The sequence below is a fragment of the Centroberyx affinis genome, unplaced genomic scaffold (genome assembly GCF_046629955.1).
Source record: "Centroberyx affinis isolate AG114_WGS23_722 - 3 ecotype Tasmania unplaced genomic scaffold, CSIRO-AGI_Caff_v1 ptg000561l_1, whole genome shotgun sequence".
Classification (NCBI taxonomy): Eukaryota; Metazoa; Chordata; class Actinopteri; order Beryciformes; family Berycidae; genus Centroberyx; species Centroberyx affinis.
This window is the reverse complement of record NW_027279204.1, coordinates 178,414-190,541: the sequence shown is the minus strand read 5'-3', so window position 1 is coordinate 190,541 and position 12,128 is coordinate 178,414. Positions and strand designations below refer to the sequence as shown.

The window sequence follows — 12,128 nt, the reverse complement described above, 5'->3', positions numbered from 1 at the left end:
TAACTTTATTAACAGTTAACTAATGTGTCTCGTAATCATTTACTAATGGTGTCCATGTTAACTAAGGTATTCATTTATACATTATTTAATAGTCATCTTTATAAACTATTAAATAATGTATAAATTAATAACTTAGTTAACATGAACACCATTAGTAAATTACACATTAGTTAACTGTTAATTAAGGGTTAGTTAATGCTTATTAAGCATTAACTAACCTTAACTTAGTGACCCTTATTGTAAAGTGTTACCATTACATTGGTGGCTCCAAACATATCCCCTTCCTCAAAGTGTCTGATGCGTTTGCATTTGCTTTGGCGATAACAGTCAACAACAAATTGACAAAAAATAAATAAATAAATAAATCTTTTTCCTCTCTCCACACGACTATCGAGGGATTTCAAAAGAAAAGACCACTGGCCTGGGAGTCTATGTGTGACAAAGAAATTTTAGAAAGTCAATATGGTGCACAATAGTACCTTATATAGCCACAGGAGAGGGGGTCTCCACCATTGAAAATGAAGTGAAAAAATCTTTTTGGGCATAACTGCAGTTCCACGAACGGCTGCTTGGGAGGCCAATCCCTGCCCCCTGGCTCTGACACATGCCTGTCTAATTCCGGATCAAAAACGCATCTGATGGACATTGACCGTGAACCCAGGACCTTTGGCGTGGCTAACATATGCTTTATCTTCCGAGCTAAACTCAAAGTGATACAGCATTTAGGTTCATATAGTCTTTATAGCTGTATCCCACAATGGCACATGCGCAGTTAAGTTTTTTTTTATTTTTGTAACTGACCGACAGAGTGACTTATATTAGCTGCCATTAGCTTGCTCCCTGAACCTCTTTTTTTTAACTACCCTATGTGTTTTCCACCAGGCACACAGCTGTATAGCATGGAAGCCCATTCCCGCCACACAATAAAATAAAAAAACACTCAATTCTGATTTTATATCTCACAATTCTGACTTTATTTCTCAGAATTCTGACTTTATTTCTCACAATTCTGACTTTATTTCTCACAATTCTGACTTTTTTTCCCACAATTCTGACTTTATATCTCACAGTTCTGACTTTATATCTTGGAATTCAGAATTCTGAGAAATAAAGTCAGAATTCCAAGATATAAAGTCAGAATTGTGACAAAAAAAAACAGAATTGTCAGAATTGTGACAAAAAAAGTCGGAATTGTCAGATATTGTGAGAGTCAGAATTGTGAGGAAAAAAAGTCAGAATTGTGAGATTTAAAGTCAGAATTGTGAGATATAAAGTCAGAATTGTGAGAAAAAAAGTCAGAATTCTGAGATTTAAAGTCAGAATTGTGAGATATAAAGTCAGAATTGTGAGAAAAAAAAGTCAGAATTGTGAGAAATAAAGTCAGAATTGTGAGATATAAAGTCAGAATTGAGTGTTTTTTTATTTTATTGAAGTCAGAATTGTCAGATATTGTGAGAGTCAGAATTGTGAGGAAAAAAAGTCAGAATTCTGAGATATAAAGTCAGAGTTCTGAGGAAAAAAAGTCAGAATTCTGAGAAAAAAAGTCAGAATTGTGAGAAAAAAAACTCACAATTTAGTCGATTTTTAATTTATTGAGTGGCGGGAATGGGCTTCCATAGTATACGTAGACTCCCAATATAACAGGGACTTATAGTCTTGAAATAAGTGGTGATCAAACCGCTAGTTTTTGAAGAAGGATATATCTTATGTTCCTGTATCTGACCTTTCAGAACAATACCGAGTGTTTGTCTGTGTGGCAGGATGTCATTGTCTGTTGTTTGTTACATCCTGTCTGTCTGAGTTGGTGGTTCTGTCTCAGTCAATCCTTCCACACATCTTTATATCCAATATGTATATATATATATCTGCTTCTCAATTAGTCAGCCCCGCCCTTTGTGTTTTCCACAGACCCCTCATCTTACTAGCATTATGCTGTTACAAGCCCTGATGATGCGTGTCCGTTAGCCAGTCGGCAGGCTGAGTGGCCAGCTGTCAGCAGCAGGTGTGTTTTTGGCCTGAGGCAGCAGACAGGCAGTAACAAGACTGATTATCAGTCTGTCTGTCTTGCGTTCATCAAGGCTCTCCTTCAAATGCTTCCATTTCCCTGGATGGATAGAGAAAGACATGGTCACTGCTGGGATTCGGTGTGAATATGCACGTATGTGTGTCTCAGGTTGAATTATCACACTGCTGCATTGGGACTGATGCTGAGATGCCAAACACACAGACTAGGTTCAATCTGGTGAGTGATAATCCAAGATAATCCCAGTTGTGAGGCTTGTCAGCCAGACTCTGCATTTTCAGTCCATCTGGCTGACGACTGTGAAATATTAATAGACAACGATCTGCTATTCAAAACCATTCATCAGTCACCAGTGCTCTGCTGCACTGATCTATCTATATGCTCTTATTTACCCTCTGTTCTACTACTGTCACTTCCTTTCTTCTCTTGATCTGTTTCTCTTCTCTTCTCTTCTCTTCTCTTCTCCTTGACTTCTTTTGTTGTACTACTGTATTGGCATTGCATTTTATGTTGGGGTTTTTTCTGTCGCAGAATACGTATACAGTTGTAGTCAGTAATAGGTCGATTGGGTTGTTGGACCCACCCCAAACATCCAACTGAAGCCAATGAAAGCCTGCTGTCACTGTAAACAACCACTACTGCACTTGACTATGCATTTTAATAAAAATAAATTGTAGGCATATGATGGTGCAAAGCCTAAAATTACTGAAATATTCATCATGCATTCTTTGATGATTTTCACTTTCCACTGAATTAAAAAGAGAAAGAAAAAAAAATCTGGGTTCGTCCTTTTGCAAAGCCAGCTTGGTTCACACTATGTTAGTGAGTACCTTACCATGTTCTATTTCTATGGTGACGACTGACTCACTTACTGCTACGCAGGCTATGAGTGTGTCGTCAAACTGCCAATTGATTTTGTGTATCTAGTGCTCACTACTCTTCAACTGTCATGGGCCGAAAAGAACAGGACCGACAAAGACAGAAACAATCAGCATGCTCACTATCCTAGATTATTGAACACTTGTTGGCAAAGTTGAACAGACAGGCTAATTTAGCAAACTCAATCTCAAGCTAACTAGCTGTTAGTTTCTAGTGAAAAATAAAGTGATGTGGAAGAATACAATAATATAGAGATCAATTCTGAGATAAAAAAAGATAAATATGATATATGCCATCTATGTCTTCATTATAGTGGCAGATGTAAATGGCAAACCTTAACCCCATATGTTATATATATTGTTTGAGTTAAAGACAATATATGTTAAGTATTTAAAAAAAAAAAAAAAAATCTGGTATATCCCAGCGAACCTTACCCAAAGGTCCAAAAAGTGAATATTACAAAAGGGCTAGTGTTGGACAACCTGGTGAGAAACTTGGTCATGTGCCTTAAACTAAACAAAGTAGTGTTTTGATAGCCTATAGCAGTGATTCTCAACCTTTTTCATATCAAGGACCTTAATTTAGTCCACATTAGGGGAACGGACCCCCATTTGATGAGATTTTGTCTCTCGGACCCAAATCTGAGAATATTTTTATCGTTAGATATGATTTTGTCCAGAATTCCATGACTGTCTGTATTGTAAGTAGAGAGATAACAGAGAAACTATGATCAAAACAGTCATTCTTCTACATTCTCTAATTGTGCGAACTTCTTGTAAATTAAATAATCCTGAGGTTTAACAGTTCATACATTTTCTGGGGACCCCCTGGAACCCCCTCAAGGACCCTTGGTGGTCCCCGTACCCCACGTTGAGAACCACTGGCCTATAGTAAGCCAATGGCCTTAGATAATACATCCTGTGATCACAATAAAAAGGCTTCACCAAACTGCTTACGGCCCTGAGTCATAATATAAGTATGCCAGTTTTTACAATGCTTACTGCAGTGCTTCTGCCTTTAGATGCCTTTGATGCTCTGCTAAACTCTGCAGTGTGTCCTCCGCAGGTGCAGCCAGGCTGGTGGGGGGGTCGTCAGGCCAGAGTGGGCGTCTGGAGGTCTACCTGAACAGCCAGTGGGGGGCAGTATGTGACACCCACTGGAATGACCGCGATGCCAGCGTCGTATGCAGACAGCTTGGACTGGGGTGAGAGTGGCTTTATAAGCTTCAGAACATTCTTGATATGTGTGCTTGGTTGTAAATGTGTGTGTATATGTGTCCTTACTAAGTTCTTAGTAACTACTAGTAAGTTTCACACTAGTGATTTACGAATTGCACTACTGGTTGCACTACTCAAATGCAGTGGTGGAAGAAGTACTGAGATCTTTTACTTAAGTAAAAGTAGCAATACAACAATGTAAAGATACTCCATTACAAGTAAAAATCCTGCATTCAAAATCTTACTTAAGTAAAAGTACATACGTATTGGCAGCAAAATGTACTTAGAGTATCAAAGTAAACGTACTCATTATGCAAACTGTCCCCATTTAGAGAGTTATATTTTTCATAAATTATTGGAATATTAATACTGATTTATTGACATACATGTACATGTAAGCAGCATTTTAAAGTTGTCAACGTGAAGCTAATATAACAATTTAGCTATACTTTTGGGTAGTCTAATCTGTAACAATGCTATTTTATAGTTATTTTATAAAGGTGATCAAATGTTTTAAATATAAAATATTGATCTGAAAAGTAACTAGTAACTATAGCTGTGAAATAAATGTAATGGAGTAAAAAGTACAATATTTCCCTGTAAAATGTAGTCAAGTATAAGTAGAAAGTAGCATAAAATGGAAATACTCAAGTAAAGTACAAGTACCTCAAAATTGTACCTAAGTATAGTCCATGAGAAAATGTACATAGTTACTTTCCACCACTGTACACATATAAATACATTTATGAATTCAGAATCATTTGATAAGCATAAATGGGGTTCAGAGTGAGAAGACGTCAAATTGCGCCATCTAACATTCATCATTGGGGTTAATCTATGTTTACTGTCATAGGGGTTAATTCTTAAACAAGGAATACAATATGGAGAGGAGGTCTGTAATCATATCTCCTCATGCCTAAACCGATGCATGGCATAAATGTCCACATCATCATAAATGTGCATATAGCCTGTCATGTAATACCTGTTGACAGTGAATATTTTCAGTTCTGTCCACCACCATGTTTAACAGTTGACATTGTAGGGTGAAGGCATCCATTCATTTTCCCCAAACGTAAACCTGTCTGGATGGAGGAAAAAGGCTGATAGACAACTAGGTTTTGCAAGAGAACAATGGCAGCCCTGCCATAAATACCAGTTTATGAGGCTCCTGCCATACAGTTTTTATTGAGACTGAGTCACAGAGGTGTTGGTTCAATTCTGTGGTGTCCGTCTATCCCTGTTAGAGAGCTTCCATTTGCCACCACTGTTCCTCTTTACCAACGCAGTTTTACTGTGTTTGACATATGTTGTTATGCTTTTCCATCCTGCTCCCCTTGAATTAAATAACTTCACAGTTTAAGTCCTTCTTCTGCCTGTGTTTGTGTGGGGAGTGTGTTGAAGAGAAGAAGAGAGAGTGGACTCCTTTCATCTCTCTGTGTATCTGCTGTCCACCCAGTGAGATCGGTACAGCCCTGCAGCATTCCTACTTCGGCCCAGGCTCTGGACTCTTCCACTACGAGCGACTGGGTTGCCGTGGCAATGAGAACTCCCTGCTGGAGTGCCGGAGCAGGAAGTTTGTCACCAGTGACTGTAACCATGGCAACGAGGCAGGGCTGGTGTGTGCCGTACCTGAAGGTGAGACCAGGGCGTCACTTCAGACAAGATAAAGAGAAGTGAATCTTTACAGGTTAATAAAGTATGATACAGTAAGAACAGAACAATGATTTTTAAATCCACCCTAAAACACTGTCAGTCCCTCAGAATCAAAGAGCGAGGGTTCTTTTTAGCGAGCTAGCTATATTTATATATCCATACACCCACCTTTGTTTGAGAGCAACAAGTTCTTGCCCTTTCTCTAGGGCAGTGGTTCTCACTGCCCTAGAGAACTGGTCCTCGAGTACCACAGCTTCGCTGGTTTTTCACAGACTAACTGGAACTAGTCACAGCTTCCCTCCAGACCTTTCAACCCATAGAGAGCAGTGCAGCAGCAGCTTTCTGGCCCATGTGACTTACTATTGTTTTATTTGTTAATGGAGAGCACTACAATGTTCTATAAAGTGATTAGCACTGTCAGTCTGTCAATCATAGGCTGCAGTATCACACTACTTCTCCCTTTAGTTAGTTTCTCCTCCGTAAACCTTTAACAGAGGTTTGGCTCAGTAGGTAAAGCATCAGCTTGTCCTTTCCGAAGTCATTAATCATCACCAAGTAATAGAAAGTTTGGCCGTTGTGAACAACTCCAGCAATGTGGTTGCAATGAAAAGATTAACTTGACAGAAGTCACAGGCCAACACACTGCATGTAGACTGCATGTTTGATCTTCACATGTCAGTTTTTGTGTGTCTTTCTACCTTCTGTAATGTTTTGTCTATCTGTCTGTCTTATCAAATTGTGCTTGGACCCCGCAATCGTTGCTTGTGGCTATATTTTTTTTTATTGTTTTTGGACTTCCCTTCTGAACACTTCTGCTATACCTGTGCCCATAATAGATCTTCATACAAGGCATCAAAAAAAAAGTTAAATGACAGCAGCTTGGTTTTATTCTAATCCTGTTTTTTTTTCTGGATGTGTGACAACTTAGTTCATTTGCAAAAACAGATAAACACCATTCCTGAAAAAATAGAACCGACTGTTGTAGAACAGTTTGTAACGCTTCACGGACTTTCTGAATCGAAACCCATTATGTCACAAAATTTGTAGTATTATTATTGCCTGGTGTAACTAATTTGATTGATTGATATTACTTGGAAAAAAGATTTATAGAAATGAATACAAATGGAGTTATCTGTTTTTGCAAATTAACTCTTCAATATACGTATATCTTGTTGTTTTATATTTTGAAAATCAATAAACAGATTTACAAAAGAATTATTAGAATTTAGGGTTAAGTTGATGTGACGTTCATTAAAAGCATCCAACATGAACATTACCATAGCATTTTACCCCATATTGTTTGTCATATGCATTATTTGCTCAACTGTTGCTTTGCCCTGTTTTTCCCAGGCAATGGCGCCCCATTGAGGCTGGTGGGAGGCCTGGAGGACTTTGAGGGCCGTTTAGAAGTGTACCATGATGGCAAGTGGGGGACCATTTGTGATGACCAGTGGGACGACATTGACGCTGAGGTGGTCTGCAGACAGCTGGGCCTGGGGTAAGACAGGGTAACCTCACCTAGTCTATTGCTATGCTTCTGCTATGCAAAGACATGGAAATCTTCTGTGGAAGTCAGGATCTAATTACTATAGCTGTGGCACTTTATTGTGATCTCTATATCTAAAATTCTCTCTTCTTGTATGTCTAAATAAAGAGAACATTTAAAAGGAGGGCAGACAGTCCACTCATCACAGGCCAGTTTCCACCAGATTTTTCCATCCTGACAATCAGAGGAGAAATTCTGATCGGAGGCTTGGTTGGGAACACTGGTCAGCACAGATTACCTGGTAGTGTGAGGAGACACAGATTCAATCACCACACATAGCTAATGAGAGCCCAGTTTACAGTGAGGAGAGTGGAGACCAATAGCCAATGAGAGTCCTCTAATCATCTGTTGTTCGCAGATTTACCACTAAGAGACTAAAAAATCTGTGAAATCCGTCACTCCATGTGGGGTGCAATGCATTTTCAAAATTGGTTAAGATTTCAATAGTCTTCTATGTCCCCAGCCTTAAAAGAATAGTTCACCCAAAAATGAAAATTCTGTCATCATCTACTCACCCTCATGCCAAATGAAACACAGGTGAAATTTGTTCATATAACACACAGGGAGGTTGCCTTCTCCAAAACAACTGAAGTCAATGGGGACCTGTTCTTTAGAGTTCCAAAACAAAAACAGCCAAACAATCACACTGTGAATAGAAAGACCTATACACCATTATTTGTTGCAAATCAATCAACTGTAGTTAAGATTTGCACAAAAATATGGTGTAAATATACTGTAGGTCTTTTTGGAACTCTGAAGAACTGGTCCCCACTGACTTCAGTTGTTTTGGAGAAGGCTGCTATGGAGTTGTGCTGGCAACCTCCCTGTGTGTTATATGGACAAACGTCACCTGTATTTCAACTGGCATGAGGGTGAGTAGATGATGACAGAATTTTCATTTTTGGGTGAACTATTCCTTTAAGGGAATGCAAAATAAAGGCTAGCTAACAACAAGGAATGCCAAATTTGCCGTGCCGGTATGTGAAGTAGCATCTTTGACAACCAAGCTGGGGACAGTATTGTTAGTGGTTGATTTGTTCTGGTGGTGTTCTGGTGTTGGCATGGTCACTGGTATAAAAAAAAAAAAAAAAAGCTGGGCTCACCAACAATGACTGAACCTCTTCACCACCTCCACCCCCACCACACATGAAGAAGAATTTAGTTTACTGATGACTCCTTACAGTATCCCAGTGTAATGAATTCCTCAACACTAAAACAGTTACCACTTGCTCGCATTTGGGGCTGCCAGTGTGTGAAATGGCCTTGTGCAGCTTTAAAGTAACTAAACCCCAAATCTTTACTCTCTAAGCTGAACAAGAGGTTTGTATACTCATATACGTGTACATACATATAAAAAGTAAAGTGGAAAGTAATAGGTAAGTAAAGTGCTGTTTTCCCTCACTTCACCCTTTATTATACATTGTAGTTCATTGTAGTAATTTGTCTAAATAAAGAGAATAAGACAATAAAGAGAGAAAGAGAAAACAAATGCGGATTGTCTGCTCACTGTATAAAGTTGAATTCAAATAAAAAGGATGTTGAGAGCTACAGGAGTTGCCAGATTTAGATGAATTTTCTGCAATCTGGTCAATGTTTCCATTCTAACAAGGCAAACAGGCACCAGATCCCTGAAATAAAACTTCCACTTCCACTTCCACTTCCACTTCCACTGTCCTCTGCCTCTTCCCTCCCAGCCTCCAACCAGGGAGGAATCCTGCTAGAATGGTCTTTATTTCTCTGTGCACACTGAGAGTACTGTAGAAATAGATGAAGACAAGACATGAATATTTGATTACCAGCAGTTTTGATGGGTCATAGTGGGAGGGAGGAGAGAGAGAGAGAGAGAGAGAGAGAGAGAGAGAGAGAGAGAGAGAGAGAGAGGATGGCTGATTCAGATTATTCTGATGTCATCAGTTATTGGCATGGTTGGAGGTTGCCAGGCTGAGTGCACATACACACACACACACACACACACACTAACATTGTTTTGTGTTTTGTACTACAGAGTGGAGGTATTCTGCTGTTGTCTATAAATGATTCATCCCTCCATTCCAACAGCTATATTTGGCGCTCTAACACAGTTGCATTTAGGCACAGATGGATGATATGTTTCGATATTGCAGAAGTGCATGCTGGGGTTTTTTTTCCATTGTGTGCATATTTTATATTGGTGTGTTTTTTGAAAAAATACACCACAGCACTGCGACTGAGTACACACAGCAGATGCAAAAATATATATTATTCATTCAACTAATGTAAATTGTATAGGAGAAATGCATATATCCCCAAGAAAGAATGCTAATCCACATGTTATTAATTTTAATAGTAGACATTGTCAGGTCAATTTACATGATAAAGTTGTGTTTGAATTTGTGTTGCAGTAATAATACATGGCATGCATGTTTTGCAATTAAAGGGAATAGTGCAATAGGAACAGACTCAATGTCCATCCTTACTTCCACTCAATTCAGAAACTTTGATTTTTTCAAAATCTGAAGAATTAATGTATTTCCACATTTCTCATTTCTCATCTCTAATGAAATCATGTAGGACTGCTTTGTCATTAGCAAACCATTTGCAGTTTCAGTTGTGTTTTAATAAATTGATTCATTTGGAAGTAAATATTAATATTAATTGAAGTAATAGTATGGGGACAGTGGAGTAATATTAATACTTCCTGCTCTATTTCAAAAGATGTATAAAAGGCAGAATTACAGAATTGGGAATTGCTGCAAAATCAAAAACATATCTATATCAACAGGTAACAGTTTTGTGAGTATTTTGTGATTAAAAGCACCAATTTAATGACTTGAGACCAGAATGGGCCAACCTCCATTGACCGTGTCTGTCCTGACCATTAGGGGTGTGGCCAAGGCATGGACGTGGGCCCACTTCGGCCAGGGCTCTGGTCCCATCTTCCTGGATGGGGTTCAGTGTACAGGCAATGAGCTCTCTCTGGAGGAATGTCCTCATAACGACTGGAAGCAACACAACTGTGACCACATGGAAGATGCTGGGGTTTCCTGTAACCCATACACAGGTCAGAACCAGGAAGGAAACACATACTAGCATCAGGGTATCCAATTCCGGACAGCATATGAGCAAAAAATAACAATCAAATACCAATATATTTCATCCTGTACTGTTTATCAGTTTCTCATAAATTAACAATCCTCCACCTGTCTTTTTTAAAGTTTAATATCGCTTTTACCTTAACTTGTAATTGATTTTCTTCCAGTCCCTGCAAATGGATGATAGCGCACCTATTTTTGAGATTCAAAATTCGTATCCAATTACGGACACTTACTTTTGTCCATGTCGGTGTATTCATATACTCGATATTAACCCTCCCTGTACCTCCACAATGTTACAGATACTTGTAAGAAGTGCAGGCTATGTACTCAACGCTCTTATTTTTCCATTTATCAGCCAATACTGATTCTCTACATGAAGTAACTGTGTCCAAAGTGGGATTTAAGGCTTCCCGCTATTGTTCGTGACTAAGTTCGTAACTTAGGGTTTTATATGCTTAAATGTGTTTAGATATTTATGAAATTTGATACCTAGCTTCTGAAATGTGTATGAATTTATGTCACTTAGCTTTGGGTTGGGAACTCCGTATAAAAATGCTGGTAAACACCGGAAATTACGCGAGTGACCGAGTGGCCGGAATTGGATACAGTGTCCAGAATTGGATACAGTTCCGTTAAAGGTGTGTTTACGTGTTTAAATATTTCATCGTTAACACACGTGAATATCAGAAGAAACTTGAATGATCTTGAATGAACTTTAGAGCAAACAGGGTTATATAAGTACACTGAACTGACAATTCAATACTCTGACATTTTAAAGCTGCGCTGGCAAGATTTTGATGTAACAATCCAGCCATCTTATCACAAATGGTGCTTTTCCACTGCATGGTACCGGCTCGACTCGACTCGACTCTACTCGCCTTTTTTGGTTTTCCACTGGCCAAGTACCAGGTACCAGGTACCATATTACGTAGTACCTGGTACTTTTTTTCGCAGCACCTCCGTCGAGGTTCCAAGCGAGCTGAGGCGAGCTGAGGCGATACCAAAAGGTGACGTAAAAACACTGCAGACCACTGATTGGTCAGATCGTCATCGCGACACAGGACGTATATGCTAACATTAGCTACCAGGCTAGCTTACCCTCTTGCGTCGCCTTGAGCAGCCAGAGAGCAGTCTGCTGTCTCGCTGCCTTCAGCCTCTTCTGAAATAAAAATCTGTCTCTTTGCTGTGACTTAACAGCCACATACCGAGAATCAAGAACACCATCGCTTCGATATCCTCCATAGTAGCTGTGTGTCACGTTTCATGCAGCATCGCAGCGTCGCTATGACGACCAGTTTGGGGGGTGGGGCACATTGAGGGGGTACTATTTGCAGTGGAAAACCAAAGTGGTACTACCAAAAGCGAGTAGAGTCGAGTCGAGTCGAGGCGAGTTGAGCCGGTACTATGCAGTGGAAAAGCGGCAAAAGTGGAGCATCCCATGCCTACTAATTGAGACGCCGTAGTGTCTCCTCTCTCGTCCTTTTGGAATCCTTTTGTATAAAGCATCACAGACCAGTTTACTGTCATCATCTCACAGGATTTCTGGGTATTGATATTGATTTAGAGACGCCAACATGCAAAATTGCCTAGTGCAGCTTTAAGTAGAAATGTATGACTAAAAACGTGTAAGAAAAACACAAAGCCAGTGTGAGTTTTGGACATTATGAATAACGTGAAATATCAATATATATACAATATGTATCAATGACAGGATTATAAAGGTAGGAGAAAAGATA

At 39.2% G+C, this 12,128-nt stretch overlaps 1 protein-coding gene across 1 annotated transcript in view; it reads left to right on the top strand.

Annotated features, from left to right (window-relative positions):
* Window positions 1–12,128, top strand: part of LOC139643095 (neurotrypsin) — a 40,370-nt gene that overhangs the window by 13,716 nt on the left and 14,526 nt on the right. Inside the window, exons 4-7 of the mRNA XM_071518252.1 lie at window positions 3,968–4,106; window positions 5,576–5,754; window positions 7,123–7,270; window positions 10,180–10,358. Of these exons, the coding sequence (XP_071374353.1) occupies window positions 3,968–4,106; window positions 5,576–5,754; window positions 7,123–7,270; window positions 10,180–10,358 (645 nt within the window). The remainder of the gene's footprint in view (window positions 1–3,967; window positions 4,107–5,575; window positions 5,755–7,122; window positions 7,271–10,179; window positions 10,359–12,128) is intronic.